The sequence below is a fragment of the Telmatherina bonti genome (genome assembly GCF_933228915.1).
Source record: "Telmatherina bonti genome assembly, chromosome: 15".
In the NCBI taxonomy this organism is placed as follows: Eukaryota; Metazoa; Chordata; class Actinopteri; order Atheriniformes; family Telmatherinidae; genus Telmatherina; species Telmatherina bonti.
Window position 1 is genome coordinate 5,455,766 of NC_136613.1, and position 16,102 is coordinate 5,471,867.

The 16,102-nt window shown below is 39.5% G+C and overlaps 2 protein-coding genes and 1 pseudogene across 3 annotated transcripts; all 3 read right to left on the reverse strand.

Moving 5' to 3' along the window:
* Positions 1-756: 756 nt before the first annotated feature.
* Positions 757-15,694, reverse strand: LOC306766453 (gamma-crystallin M1-like; the record flags this gene model as incomplete). Its single annotated transcript, XM_079254223.1, has 4 exons — positions 15,458-15,694; positions 7,518-7,760; positions 1,143-1,394; positions 757-1,032 (listed from the first exon to the last, which is right to left on the reverse strand). Exons 1-4 carry the CDS (start codon positions 15,623-15,625, stop codon positions 757-759), a joined length of 939 nt encoding a protein of 312 aa, XP_079110349.1. The 5' UTR covers positions 15,626-15,694.
* LOC306766475 (gamma-crystallin M2-like) lies at positions 5,113-5,857 on the reverse strand (the record flags this gene model as incomplete). The annotated part of the gene is made up of 3 exons (XM_079254255.1): positions 5,113-5,385; positions 5,473-5,715; positions 5,849-5,857. The coding sequence occupies 3 exons, from the start codon at positions 5,855-5,857 to the stop codon at positions 5,113-5,115; spliced, it is 525 nt and encodes a 174-aa protein (XP_079110381.1).
* On the reverse strand, positions 9,790-11,607 carry LOC306766449 (gamma-crystallin S-1-like; annotated as a pseudogene). Its single transcript has 3 exons — positions 11,488-11,607; positions 11,138-11,380; positions 9,790-10,062 (listed from the first exon to the last, which is right to left on the reverse strand). The product of its transcript is annotated as a gamma-crystallin S-1-like (transcript).
* Positions 15,695-16,102: the final 408 nt, after the last annotated feature.

The following is a 16,102-nucleotide window of genomic DNA, read 5'->3' on the forward strand; positions in this document are numbered from 1 at the left end:
TAAGTTAGTAACTTGCAGTACTTAGCTAATGATGGAGCGCGATTAGCTTGATCTCAATGCAAACGACTCCAAACATCCTACGGTGTCATACTTTTATAGAAAGCATCTTATTGCAGTTCAAAATATCTCCAAGTGTGAACAGATGTTTAAATGTTAGGAAAAAGGGAAAACTCCTAATTACACCATACTAGACATAGCTATACTTACTTTTATTTTAACAAGCTTATAGTGCTAGCTTGTTGTCGCTAACATGGACGAGCTAGTTGTCTCCATCTTCTAAATTTTGATTTTCTGATTTTTTCTGGCTTTTAGGTTTGTTGTTTGTTTTTAATAATAATTTTGCAACTGCTACCTGTGGCAAATAACCCAATCACTTTCATCTATCAATAATCTCAGTCTTATAGGCAACACAACAAGATTCCAGTTGATACTGGAGTGCTGTTAGCAAGTGGAAGTGGGATTTGGCGAGTATGCTGGTGTTGAAATATCTTTTGAACACTTATAAGATATTTATAATCAGATAACAAGTGGTATTATTCAGTTATGTAAAGATTATTTAAATTTAAAACATTCTGTGCTAACAAAGGGGCTGAAATACGTTAGGATTACAACTATTTCAGAAGTGCTTCAGATCATTCAGAAAAGTCTGCTTTTACAAGTATGAATGAAACACGTAAAAAACACATAAAAATCTCACAAACATGACAGACAGTTGTGAACTAGACATTTTTATTTACTCGTGTCAAATACGGAAGTCTAGCACATGTCGGTGATGCGCCTCATGCTCATGAACCTCATGCCGCTCAAGCCCAAGTTCATAAAGCTCCGGTACTCGCCGGGCCTCAGGTACATCATCCTGCCTCTGTAGTGGGCCTGCTCGTACATCAGCCAGTGGCCGTCCATCACGTTGCAGGACATGCAGTCGCTCATGCGGTAACGGTCCATGATGTTGTCGCAGTCGTCCATCAGCTCGGACATCTGACCCCCGAAGTTCTCCCTCTCATAGATCCGCATCCTGAATGAGCCTCTGTGCTGTAATTATTTATGCAAAGTGTGGGTATCGTCAAATATCTAAAACTCCAAACAAATCAAGTTTTTGTTGTTTTGTTTTTTTTTTTACACCTATGTGCATTAATACTCACAAATGGGATCATTCTGCAGGATCTGATGGACTCAAACATCATCCCCATGCTGATCATGCGTTGCATGTCATGGTACTCGCCTCTCCTGAGGAAAAACTGGTTTCCCATGTAGTTGGGGCGCTCGTAGACCATGAAGCAGCCGCTGTCCACTCTGCAGGACTGGCACCTGCTCAGGTAGGAAGAAATGTCAGAGCAGTCGCTCATGCACTCATAGGAGCGACCCTGGAAGTTCCTCTCCTCGTAGAAGATGATCTGAAACGGAGAAGAAGAAAAATCACAATCTGAGCATCAATTCTGCATCGGAATTACAATCTTTATTCAGTTTGGAAAATGATTATGTGAAGTGTTGCATGTGTGTGTAATCTCCCGTTACCTTGCCCATGATGGTGGTTTAGGTTGTTTCCAGTGGATGGATCAACTCGCTCTGCCAACTCCATGATTCCACGACCTTTTTATACAAAATCCCAGGGGCCATGATGTGTTGTTATTCAAATGTGCAAAGCTGATGAATTAGCAGTATGACTTTTGCTGAATGGGGTCTATAAATGTGTAACAATGGCTCTCCATCCATACATTTCTGGCAGCCGTCATCTGCATTGTCCATTATAAGCATACGCTTTGTGAGTATTTCATTCTCGCTCAGAAGGTTCTCCACATATGGTCAGATCATCAGCGATGGAAAGAACCTGGCATCGGGCCACATCTCAAACAAAACCACAACCAACCCAGGACCTGAACCAATACTGAGCTAGTATAAAGGATCAATCACGCTGTCCTCTTCCCTCCTCAACACTGACTACAAGTTCTGATGTCAGTCTAAACTGTTTTATTCAGTGAGTTTTGATATAAAACTGCATATTTGGTTAAATATTGTAAAGCTATAACTATAGATGTGATAACAACTTATTAAAATGCACTTTTACAAGACTGCTAATTTAGCTGGAACTTTATTACGACATTGTGGGATACCTAAAAAGTTTAAGAAGCACTGAATAGAAAATGTGTGCATTAAAAGGGCTGTGTGTTTACGATGTGTAGCCCTTCTTGTACATTTTCAGCTCAAAAATGTACAAAACAAACAACAAAATTTACAGTAAATTACCAACAATGCATTCCGTTTGTAGAGCAAATGACCAAGGATCAGGTCTCAAGGGCTTCCTGCATTACTTACCTACAGAGTTTGAAATCCTTGCTGCAGCCATGGTTTTTAATCTGATTTACTGCAGTTTGCCTCAAGACATTCCTCCATGTGTTTGCCAGTCTTCTGTAAAAAAAAAACAAGGAATGCATCTAAATCAACAATCAATAGTTTTTTTGTGCTATTAGAAAAGTCCAAACTTTATTTGCAATTACAATAATAACAATATATAGCCATAAACCTGAGCCGATTTTGTAGAACAGCTTCAATATTTGCCATCCTTGTATGGTTGTAAAAAAGGTGGTCCGTCAATAAAAAACAAAAAGGGACGCAGATGCAACAAATGAATCCTGTAGCTTAATGAAGCTGAGACTAAAAGCAAAACACAGAAAACATCAGTCATTCTTTCCACAAAACATTCTTGAAAACTGAAGGATTAACAGTAAAAAATGGAGGATTAACAGTGAAATCTGGAGGATTAATGGTTAAAGATGGAGGATCAAGGGTTTAAACTGGAGGATTACAAGATAAATCTGAAAGATTAATGGTTAAAACTTTGAGGATTAACAGTTAAAACTGGAAGATCAAAGGTTAAAACTAGAGGATTAATGGTTAGAACTGTACAATTAACGGTTAAAACTGGAGACTCAACGGTTAAACCTGGAGGATTAACAGTTAAAGATGGAGGATCAAGGGTTTAAACCGGAGGATTAAGGGTTAAATCTTGAGGATTAAGGGTTTAAACTGGAGGATTACAAGATAAATCTGAAAGATTTATGGTTAAAACTGTGCGATTAACGGTTAAAACTGGAGACTAAACGGTGTAAACTGGACGATTAAAAGTAAGAAATGGAGGATTAACCATGAAATCTAGAGGATTAATGGTTAAAACTGGAGAATTAACAGTTAAAGTTTGAGGATAAAAGGGTTTAAACTGGAGGATTAATGGTTCAAACTGAAGGATTAACAGTTAAAGGTGCAGGATCATGGGTTTAAACTGAAGGATTAAGGGTTAAATCTGGAGGATAAAGGGTTTAAATTGGAGAATTAATGGTTAAAACTAGAGGATTAAAAGTTAAAACAAGAAGTTACCAGTTAACTGGAGGATTAAAGGTTAAAACTAGAAGATTAATTGTTAAAACTGTATGATTAACAGTTTAAACTGGATGATTAATGGTAAAAACTTGAAGATTAATGGTTAAAACTGGAGGATTAATGATTATAACTGGAGGATTAACAGTTAAAACTGGAGAATCAAGGGTTTAAACTGGAGGATTAAGGGTTAAATCCTTAGAATTAAGGGTTTAAACTGGAGGATTACAAGATAAATCTGAAAGATTAATGGTTAAAACTGGAGAATTAAAGGTTAAAACTATAAGATTAATGGTTAAAACTGTACAATTAACAGTTTAAACCTGAGGATTAATGGTAAAAACTTGAAGATTAATGGTTAAAACTGGAGGATTAATGATTATAACTGGAGGATTAACAGTTAAAACTGGAGAATCAAGGGTTTAAACTGGAGGATTAAGGGTTAAATCCTTAGAATTAAGGGTTTAAACTGGAGGATTACAAGATAAATCTGAAAGATTAATGGTTAAAACTGGAGGATTAAAGGTTAAAACTATAAGATTAATGGTTAAAACTGTACAATTAACAGTTTAAACCTGAGGATTAATGGTAAAAACTTGAAGATGAATGGTTAAAACTGGAGGATTAATGATTATAACTGGAGGATTAACAGTTAAAACTGGAGAATCAAGGGTTTAAACTGGAGGATTAAGGGTTAAATCCTTAGAATTAAGGGTTTAAACTGGAGGATTACAAGATAAATCTGAAAGATTAATGGTTAAAACTGGAGGATTAAAGGTTAAAACTATAAGATTAATGGTTAAAACTGTACAATTAACAGTTTAAACCTGAGGATTAATGGTAAAAACTTGAAGATTAATGATTAAAACTGGAGGAATAATGGTTAAAACTGGAGGATTAAAGGTTAAAACTAGAAGATTAATTGTTAAAACTGTATGATTAACAGTTTAAACCTGAGGATTAATGGTAAAAACTTGAAGGTTAATGATTAAAACTGGAGGATTAACAGTTAAAACTGGAAAATTAAGAGTTTAAACTGGAGGAATAATGGTTAAAACTGGAGGAGTAATCACTAACCACTAAATTTCACCTCCAGTAAACATTTCATGTTGAAAGATTTTTGGCTGCAGAAGTTTTTTTCACCATCTTAAATGCTCAGTACTTCATGCCTTTGTTTAGTTTTTTGCTGTGGATGTTAAATGAATGACCTGAGTAGGTAAAGACACAACGGTGGTGAATGTTTTGCAGTTAGTCTGTTTTTTCAACGTATTTGGTCTTATCATTAAATCTCATTTTTCCATTTAAAAACCAAAGAAAACAAGAAATTTTGTTACATTTTAAATAGTTTAGTTTCCCAGATTATGATAAAACCCTCAAATAGTACATAACAAATTATATATGACTGTGTATTTTGTTGTAAACACTGAAAAACACAAATATTATTCCATTTTTCCAATCTACAAAATACACCACCAGAATAATTCAAGGATACTTTATTTGGGTTTTTTTAGCAGCTACAGAGAGCATAAAATTATAAAAATGAACAACTATTACTTGTTTTTATCCATATTATTTACAGAATAAGTATAAAATATACAGGTATTTTACTTACTCCAGCTTTTCCCTTTTAAAGCTTATTTTAAACAAGCCAATAAAAATGCCTTCACAAAGCAGGTTAAAAATTCAACATCTTTAATAAACAAAGTGTTTGATATTTACAGCAAGTGTTTCGCTTGATGGCTAAAAATCGGTGACCCTCCGGAAGGATCCGACAATGGCGCAGGTGGCACACCAGTCGCGGTACCTCCTGTACTCCCCGGCTCTCAGGAAGTACTGCCTGCCGCGGAAGTTGGGGTACTCATAGAAGATCCAGTAGCCGTTCATAACATTACAGGAGTAGACGTGGCGGTGATGGAAACGATCAGACACACAGGGACAGTCATCCATGAACTCCATCATGTGACCGCTGAAGTCGGGCTTCTCGTAGATCCGCAATCTGTAGGAGCCTCGATACTGTGGGATCAACAGGGTTATCACGCTTCATATGGAATCACAAACAGCTGCTCACGGCTGAAGAAGAAGAGATTTTTGTCCTCTTACCGCTGGAATCATCCGGCAGGAGCGGATGCAGCTACTGAAACCCATCCACCTCTGGTAGTCGGGATACTCTCCCCTCCTCATGAAGTACTGGTGACCCATGAAGTTGGGCCGCTCATAGATCATGAAGCAGCCGCTCTCCACCCGGATGGAGTTACAGCGGCTGAAGTACGAGTGAAGGTCCGTGCAGTCATTGCTGCACTCATAGCTCCGACCCAGGAAGTTCTTGTCCTCGTAAAAGATAATCTGGAGAAAGATTGGAGAGCCTGAAGAGTTGGACTTTGCTTGGCTGAGTTGAGCTCCGTGTTGAGGGGAAAACCAAACACACTGCCAGGCTCTGCTGCGTTCAGCGTCAGCAGGCAGGACAAACAGTACTTACCTTGCCCATGGTCTCCGTTGGAGAGATTCCCCATGTTTTCAGGGCTTTTTATACTACCGCTCCACAAACAAAGCATTGTTATTCAAATTCTCTCATAGTTATAACTGAAGGCTACTGGCACATGTTTACCTTTTTGTTGGAGCACAACATTGGGTTAGAAATATGGATTTGTATTTGAAAAAAGGATAAATAATTAACTGGTTTGGTGTTTTGACACGCATGGACAAAGGAAAGGACTAGTATGGTATCCACGCATCCAGCGGACAATGGCTGCAGAACAATATGGAACAGCCCTTTCGCATTAAATATGTTGCGTAATGGAGCAGGAAGCCATTCAGCCTCCCTGCTTCGCTACCTGAGCGGCGCTCCATCTACATGTGCTGCTGCTCTCAACTCCGGACACAAAGATTTTATTAGGATTTGAACCGTTTATTGAACGGCTGTAACGTTTAACCTGCTTTGATGCTTCTGAATATTCAGTATTTGTGGTTATGATCACATGATCCATCACATCTTACTTTGTAGAGTGAAAACAGAGTTCAGCCTAATGGACCACATACATGTGCTTTAATGTATTTTGTTTTATTTATTGGTATTTCCTTGAAACAGCCTGGTAAAAGATTATAATGTTGAAAAGCAGGAAAATCTTTAGAGACGTTGAGGATATTCAAGTTGTTGCTGGTGAATTAGAAGTTTGTTTGTTCAAAACTTGTTTCTCCATAAAAACAAATCAATTTTTGTCCTTTAAGTTAACCTTTCAGAAAGTATGGCTGACTAAGAAGGTGAAATGTGTGATTTAAATCCTGTTTTGGTGTCTTTTAAAGGAAATTTTAGAGTTTATTTGTGCTTCCAGGCTTTCTTTACAAGTTGACCCTTCTTCCTTATGTCTCATTGCTCCTTCATTCAAGCTCCACACTGTCTGATTTACTCTCTACTGAACGTTTAACAGTAAAGGTATGGACAACCACAGAGACTAGCTAATCCCATCAGGGGCACGAACTGGGAGAGGGCTACTCTGGCATTGTTCAGTATGGTATGCCTAAGCACAGAGGCCATTAAAAGAAATTACTCAAGCTAACCAGAAGCTATTGTATATTGTTTGTTTGGTCCACAGCTGCCAGACTGGATGTATTTTCCTTTCTGTAATATTTATTCCTCCCATTGATTGCATTTAAGGGATTCTTAGTGAGCATGAGGAATGAGGAACAACCATGAGGAAGTAGCAAAAACATGATGAAAGAGAGATTTATTGAGTTGGTTAAAGTTTATTGTGACAGACAATTAATATTCCCAGTTCAGTTGAAGTCGGTGATTCTTCTGATGGAGCCCACCCTTGGGCTGAGGCCTCCCCAGTCGCTGTATCTGGGATACTCCCCTGGTCTCAGGTAGTACACCCTGCCCTTGTAGTTGGGCTGGTCGTACAGCAGCCAGGGGCCGTCCATCACATTGCAGGAGTTGAAGTCGGACATGTTGAGCTGGTCCTGGAGGTTTGGACAGTCGTCCACCAGCTCATGCATCTGACCGGACATGTCGAAGCGCTCGTAAAGCCTCATCCTGTAGGACCCTTGGTGCTGCCACCACATCACAGACTCTTATCATCTTACACATTTCTCAACTTCACAAAAAAGTGTCTGTTTTAAGTTGACTGAACGGCATCTTCATGACCTACCTGCGGGATCATGCGGCAAGATCTGACGCAATCGTTTATTCCAATCACGCGCTGGTTGTCGGAGTAGTCCCCCCTCCTCAGGTAGTACTGGTTTCCCATGTAGTTGGGTCTCTCGTAGACCATGAAGCAGCCGCTCTCCACCCGGATGGAGTTGCACCTGTTGAAGTAGGAGTGGAGGTCGGCGCAGTCGCTGCTGCACTCGTGAGAGCGCCCTTGGAAGTTTCTGTCTTCATAGAATATGATCTTCAGAAGCAACAAACATGCATGTATCACACAGCTGTGAGATTTAGCTCATGTACGTCAGAAAGTGGGAGTAGAACACCTGAAAAGAGTTGATTTTCTTTACCTTCCCCATGGTTGTGTCGGCATCAGACAGTTCAATGCTGCCCCTGAGCCAAGCCACTTTGCTTTATAAAAAAAAGGAAAGAAAAGGCAGCTGTGTGATTGCACAGCATAAAGTATTGTCATTCAAATATATCCCAGAGAGTGGTGATGGATCGGGGCGGGGATGGGTGAGAGAAATCTGTTTATGTATAGATGACTCCTGCAGTGTGATGGCTCATTGTTCTATCCTCCATGTTCATCACAATTTCCTCCCGAAAATGCTGCTGGACAATAGGCGGTGTCCTAAACCACATCAGCAAGATAAAACTGATATTTAATTGAGTTGACATGACAGTCTGGATGATCTACCAGCTTCCCTTGTTGTAGGTGTGGATCAGCATCATTCTCCAGCATGTTGATTCAATCAGACCAATTTCTCCACAACAGTATTAACAAGCAATGCATCCGAGGTCCTTTTCAATACTAAATGGACTACAAACACTCCATTTTGCGATTTTTTTTATTGCAACGGTGAATAAGTGATCCAGAAGAAGTCCAGAAATCTGTTGTTGATGGGCTTGTGTCTCTTTTATGAGTCTAACAACTTCTCAGGACAGGAAGGATTTGTTTAAGATGAGTATTCCTCTTGTTAACAAGGTCGTTTTATTTAATATTAAAGCAAAAGACGCCTCACAGAAGACATATGTATGAGCTCACACCCTGACTGGAAAGCTTGTGTTGCGTTGGTTTTGTTAGCGCAACTTACAAACTTCCAAAGTACTGTAGTACAACGTGACGATGCACCATTTCGGTTTGGCAAAATTCCTGAGATGCTGTGTGATGTTGTGCTTTCTACACACAACTGAAGATATTCTGAAAGAACATCCGGTACGGTTACATGATGTTTATTTAATTCGGAATTAAATAGTTGCGAATTAACGATACTCTCCTACGAGTTTACATGGAAATAATCATTCCGAATGGAGGTTTACATGAAACGCGTCCTTACTTAATTCCGCCTGACATCGTCGGGTAGGGAAGGGTTCAATTCAGTTCAATAAGCTTTATTTATTTTGATTCAAATCACGGCAACGCCATCTCACGACGCTTTACAGACAGGAAAAAAACATAATGAAAGCCAATTCATAATAGCCTATATAAGGAAACCAACAGATTGAGTTGGAGGCTCCAACTCAATTGGTTCTGATTGGACGGGGGTGGACGTGACGTACTAATGTCAACACTCCCTGCTTTTCGTCTTTTCAGTCGTAACATGAAAAACTACATGATAAGAACCAGTTTTGTTGTTATTTTGATTATAATTTTGAAGCAGCAGCTCAACACGAGCATACTACACTTTTTTCAGCAGCTGAGAAGGAAGACAGACTATCGAAGATGGGAGGCAAAACAACGTGGAATATGTGCGTCATCCAGACAGGGCGAGGTAACAAGCATGCGCAGAACGATCGGAATTAACTTAGAGCGGAACGAAGGTTTACATGACAGAGGAATGAATCAGTTCATATTTAAAATGCCAATAAACCAGCCACTTAGTTCGGAATTAGGTTTAGTTCCAAATTGACTTTTTTCACTCAGAATTAAGTGTTTATACGGTCATTTTTCACCAGTTTAAAGCTAAATTAACTATTTGGAATTAAATAGGAATTAAAACTCCCATGTAAACGTAGCCATTGTGATTCTGACTCCCCGATGGGCAACATGGCTCCTGTGTTGATAAAAAAAAACGTAAATAAAAGATTGATGTACGTTTGTTTTATGTTCGTGTTTTAGTTGAACAGCTGGACAGGGGATCTCATGCTGATGTTTGAATGCCAGCATTCACACTCAGGTGAACGACACTAACAGAAATCGCACCAAAGTTCGCATTGATTAACCAAACCTAACATGCGCTAAGATCATTTTCAGTGTAGCTGTGGGTCCCAGCAGGTCAGTAGTCCATGATGCGTCGGATGGAGCCCACCCTGGCACTACTGCCGCCCCATTCACTGAATCGTTTGTACTCTCCTGGTCTGATCAGGTACATCCTGCCCCGGTAGTTGGGATGCTCATAGAAGAGCCAGTTGCCGTGCGTCACGTTGCAGGAGAAGATGTCGTTGATGTGGAAGCAGTCCATGACACTGGGGCAGTCGTCGATCAGATCCATCATCTGTCCACCGAACTCGATGCGCTCAAACAGGCGTAGGTTGAATGAACCGGGCTCCTGAGTCAGAATTGGACAGAGGAAGTGGTTCATAAGTCACGCAGGTAGGAGGAGTTAAGAAAAGACTTTAATTGTCAAATTATCTACAATGTGTCAATGGTCAAATCATCACATGGAACCAACATGAAATAACTTTACTGTTAAAAAAAAAAAAAAAAAACACTTTTATCTCTAAGGTATTTTTTTTTTCTAGAAAATCGTTTTATTTCCTGTTAGAGCAGCCTGTACTGCCCCCCGCTGGCAAGTTGAGTCATTACGTGCAAATGAAAACGTTAGGGTTAGGGTTAGGGTTAAAAAATATAAATATATATATATTGGTCTTATTTGACAGTTTTTGACAGTTTTTTTTATATTCTTGAGTTTATTTAGACTTTTAAACATTTGATGAGCTTTTACTCTCCAGCATGTTGGTCGGAGCCTGATGTTTTAAGTGTTTTATATCAAAAAAAAAAAAAAAAAAAAAAAAAAAAAAAAAAGAAGTTGTTTCTATCAACGTAAGCTGGATGACTGAATTTTACGGATGTATCTTGGTGGAGCTGGATGGGCTTCCTGGAAATTTGTAGCACAGATTCTTGTCTGCATCATGATAAGTCATGATTTCTTTTCTTAATTCCGAACACAATTAAATTTTGCATCTTCAAATAGTCAGATTTGACCATTCAGACATGTGTATTGCTGTAAATGTGCAACAAACCTGTTTTTTCCTCAAATTTATTCATTTATGTAAATCGATTTAACACATTTTTTCTTATGTGTAATTGCATTTAATTTAGTCCTACCTGGGTTTCCTTACTTTTTCCTGTATTTAATTTGTTTTTATAGAATTCTAGATATATTTTGGCACCACAGCATTCATCAGTTCTACATAAATAAACTGAATATTTAATGTTTTTACAGAGCTGGTTTGTCCAACGTCCACTTGGCTGGAAATGAACAGCCTGTTGTTGGAGCCTGTTGAACTTTATCTATGTTTTATATATCACAGAAAAACTGGTGGAAACATGATCTAATCTGCACTTTTTCAACGTGTCATACACATATAATTAATGGTAATAGCTAATAATTGCAGGCTCACCGCGGGGATGTAACGGCAGGAACTGATGGAGTCGCTGGCGCCCATCCAGTGATGGAAGTCGGGATAATCGCCTCTCCTCAGGTAGTACTGGTTCCCGCTGTAGTTGGGCTTCTCGTAGACCATGAAGCAGCCGCTCTCCACCTTGATGGAGTTGCAGCAGCTCAGGTTCATCAGCAGGTCCGCACAGTCATTGGAGCACTCAAAATGGCGCCCAGAGAAGTTCTTGTCCTCGTAGAAGATGATCTGCATGTGGAGGAGTTACATTTTCCATTTGTTTAACTGAAACAAACCGGAACAAATCCAGCGCTGTGTATTAGAATCTGACAGTTGCAGGTAGACGTGGCGTTTACCTTCCCCATGTTGGCTGCTTCCCTGCCTGGTGCCTTCCCCGTTTATTCCATTCAGCTCTTTGAAGACTCCCACCTGTCACATATATAGTGAATGTGGACTGCAGACTCTGCATGTGTCATTCATATTGTAATAGACAGGAATCTTTGGCGTTTGTGCTGCTGTGTTGTCATGAACAGATGTTTGGGAGGTATGTGTGGGAGCTGACACGTCCGGACGACGCCAGTACATGGATGCTGGTCACTTTTTTACTCCTTAAATTATCTCTCTTTTTTGTATTTTGTGTTTTATAGGTGAAGCACAGAATCATTGGTGGCATCTGTGGAGCTCATGGCAGGTGTTTTCTGACTTATTATGTCCTGTAAAACCTCATTTGGCTTATATAAATCTTTTAAACCTAAAAATTTCATCACCTATAACTTGAAGTTGGTTTCAGCACAAAGGTGAGTTTTTAATGTGTGTTTGTTCTTTTTAATGCTAAAGATATGTTAGCTTGACCTTGTATGTGTAATTTCACCTGCAACGCTGTCCTCTAGTGGAGAGACTCCGCAGTGCACCCATATGGTGTTAAAAAAGTGATTAAAGTGTCAGTAAAGTATTTTCATATTCATTTAGGGGTTATTTAAGCAAAGTTATATTTAGAATAGAGGAAACAGTCTTTATCTGCTGGTAAAGATCACAGTGGGAACATTCAGAACAGCTCCAAGATCATTCTGTAAATCTGTATGTTTGCATAAACAGTACACAGAGTGAAACGCTTGAGTCTGGGTGGTAATTAGTGTCAGTGCTTGCAGTATTTTATTCAGTCCTCTGATAAAAGCCTGGATGTCAGACCACGACCACTCCACACCCTCCAGGGTGAACATGCCCTCCAGGTGCAGAGAGCAAGAACAAAACCGAAGACACTTCAGCGCTGACGCCATTTTATTCAGCGAGTGAAACAAAGCAAAGAGCAGGAATTTTATAAAGATTGTTTCCCCGTCTTTAGAGGTCCATGAGACGCCTGATGGAGCCGATCCTGGAGCTCATGGCACTCCACTCACTGAAGCTCCTGTACTGGCCGGGCCTCAGGTAGTAGTGGCGCCCCCTGTAGTGAGGCTGCTCGTACAGCAGCCAGTGGCCGTCCACCACGTTGCAGGAGTTGAAGTTGAAGAGGCGGAAGCGGTCCATACAGTTTGGGCAGTCGTCCACCAGCTCTCTCATCTCGCCACCCATGTCAAAGTGCTCATACAGCCGCATCCTGAAGCTGCTGCTGTGCTACAAAAACACACCAGAGGAGCACAGTAAAAGCCTTCTTTTTATGGGTGAAATGTTAATTTTGAAATGTGTTTAGGTATACGTATAAAATTCCATCTAACAGGCCTTTTATTTTAAAAGTTTAAGGTGATTTACTAGTATAATATTTATATTTTATACCTTGGAACTGTTGAATTTAAAAATAAATGAGGATCAGGCTTGTTTTCATCGCCTGGTATGTTGTAAATAAATGGATCTGTGTGGCCAGCAGGGGGCAGCAGTGGTCACTAACCAGTAACAGCTTTAAAGCGCGTAAAAATTCTATTCTATTCTATTCTATTCTATTCATTTCTACAGTCATTTACCAAACGCTTTAATTCAAAGCGACTTATATATGAGTGAGAACAACACAAGCACAAAATCAAACAGTAGGAATCGTAGGAAGGTACTGGTGGACTGCCCAGTTGGACGCAAATCCTTCCATGAAGTGCTACAAGCTTTTTTTTGTTTGTTTGTTTGTTTGTTTGTTTTTTGTTTGTTTTTTTGGGGTTCTTTTTTTTTTTGTTTGTTTATTCCCTTCCCACCCCATAATCCCCTATGTTATAATACAAAGAATACATAAATCATACAAAGAATTAATACCATATTGACTGCCATCTAGTGATAAATGTGGACAGAGAAAGTGATGCATGTACGGTGGCCATCAGTGGCCAAAATTCCTCCAGACATAAACATGTATAAGTAGATCCAGTGGCCTCAGGTGTATCAATGACAGCACTGCAGGTGACTACTTCCAATATTCTGTACTGTCTTCTTCTATGGTGCTTTTGAAAAGTTAGTTGTTCCAAACTGTGCTATAACTCACAAACAAAGCTGCTAATGCAGCTCAGGCAGGCCCCTGACTTCATGTGAAGTGATTTGTCCATTCAGAGACAGTGAAGTAAAAAAGCATTTGATATCTATTTAACTCTGCTTTTTAACATTGGAGTTTATGAGGACTGACTCTTTGTTGGAGCCCCTAGTGGATGAGGGAGGAACTACCATTTTTAATAGTGTTGTGACTTTGCCCCCTCCCTTTATTGATTTGATTGTGATAATATTGGAATAATTCCAACATTTCTGCTAGCTATGCTAAGCAGCCGGTAGCTGCATAATGGGCAGCTTTCAGTGGTCAGTACCAGTAGCTTTGTTTCATTTTGCAACATAATAAAATTTATTTTGGGGTTTTGATGAACAACAGTTGAATTTCCATTGAACAGTGTTTAGCATATAAGCGTCAGTTCTCATAAAATCTTGTACGCCAGACAAGATTTTATGAGAATTGCAATTATGAGAATTATTGAAGGTAGCAACTTAGCTTTATTTTGGGATTTTCTACTTGCTGTGGAGAATTTACAACAGCTTTTCAAAGCTTTTCTCGCTCATTTTCTTTTTTAAAACTCTAAAATTTGCTGTTGTTTGTTCCACCTTCACCAGAAATGAACAGACCTCCCACGTCAAATCCAGGGACACATAAATGCGAAAAGTGTTTCCATTACGCTTTACGAGGTTTTGAAGAGAGGCTTTGTGTATCAGGCATGTTGGGGGGTTGCAAATATCTTTCTTAGCGTTGCATTACTGACATCAGAATGCCGAATTGAACTCAGCACTGCCCCCTAGTGGATGAATCAACAACCACAGCAACATTTAAGACACATTTGAAGCATGGGGGGAAGTGACATATTAAATGTTTAAAACGAAGGCATCTATTTACAGACATAAAATGGCCAATAAAACCAAAGTGATTAGTTAAAAAAAAACAGTAAATTTATTGGTGTATTTTAATCATTGAAAGGTTCTTTGAAGTTCACATAAAATAGCAAAGTGAGATCGACATTTACTTAACAGATGCTTAAGGAAGCTCAGTCTGCTCTGATTGGCTAATTTCAGTGGTATGATTTAGCTCCACCCATACTCCAACTCAAATCCGCCCCCTTCCTCCTCCTTGATTTCATTCCGAAGCTTTGCAGAGACAAGTTGTTTTTGTAGACATCTGACTGATTGGCATTGTCATTCTGTTAATAGTCATTTCTCATTGAAATCATGGAAGGGTTTTATTGAATAAGAAGTTAGGACACGCCCCCAAATGCAGAATGAGTCACCAACACTATTATTGCTTATAAAGCCAACAAGATTGTGTATTTATTTTATGTTCTCATTGACTGGTTAGTTGTCGTACTTCTGGTGTACAATGCAAAGTAAACATCAAGGAAATAAAATATATTATTTGATTTCATGAGAACTTTAAATTATTCTGCTTTACAGAAATTATGTGAACTTAACAAAAGAAGAGTTAATACGATGTGTGTGTTTACTTTTTAAAAAAAATGACGGCAAAAGAAGCAAAAAGTATTCAAATTGATATAAGTATTGATGAAAAAGTACAAAGAACTCATGGTATTGTATCAGTAGGAGTAATTTGGGGATCAGCCATCCCTGACAGAGCAAATTCTGACAGATTTTTTAAAGACTGCTTTAAAGAAGTTAATCTGACTTTCTGAGGACAGTGGACATATTAATGAAATAAGAAGGTAAATGTTATAATTTAGTTGGTTTTTATGAACAACTTTACCCTCCAGGTTGTTTGACTCAGTAGATTAATCGGTATTCTGTTCTGGTATGTGATGTAAAACACTAATGACTTCAGAACATCAGTTTTCTTGTTTCATATTTATATTATTCTACTGAAAGACTTACCGGGGGGATCATACGGCAGGACTTGACACAGTCATTCATGCCGGTCATGCCCATGTAGTCTGAGTACTCTCCCTTCCTCATGAAGTACTGGTTTCCCACAAAGCCCGGGCGGTCGTACACCATGAACATGCCGCTCTGCACCCGGATGGAGCGGCAGTGGTCAAACATGGAGTGCAGATCAGCGCAGTCGCTCGTGCACTCATAGTAACGGCCTCCGAAGTTTCTGTCCTCATAGAAGATGATCTGAAGGATCGTATGAAGGCAACCTGAGATTTCATCGTCGCAGCCGACAAGCTGCACTGAAATAAAACATACCAACCTTTCCCATCCTGGTGTCTGTGGATGGCCAAACAACTCCCGGTGTTTTTACCTGTAAAGATGGAGGCCATGTTTATATACATTATGCTGCTGTGTGTTGTTATTTAAATGAGGCATGTGGTCAGCAGAGACTCTACAGGAGTCTTCCCACTGCGGTTTGAGAGCTTTCCAGCAAGAGCTACAGCATGGAGGGGGCGCTGGAAAGGTCACTGCTGAGCCCATTCATACCGATTCACACCGATTCACAGGTTCACACGTCTAGTCTGTAACAGCTCTGAAGCCTGGTTTTGGCACGCTGAACAAAAAATGACTGAAACGCTCATGAAA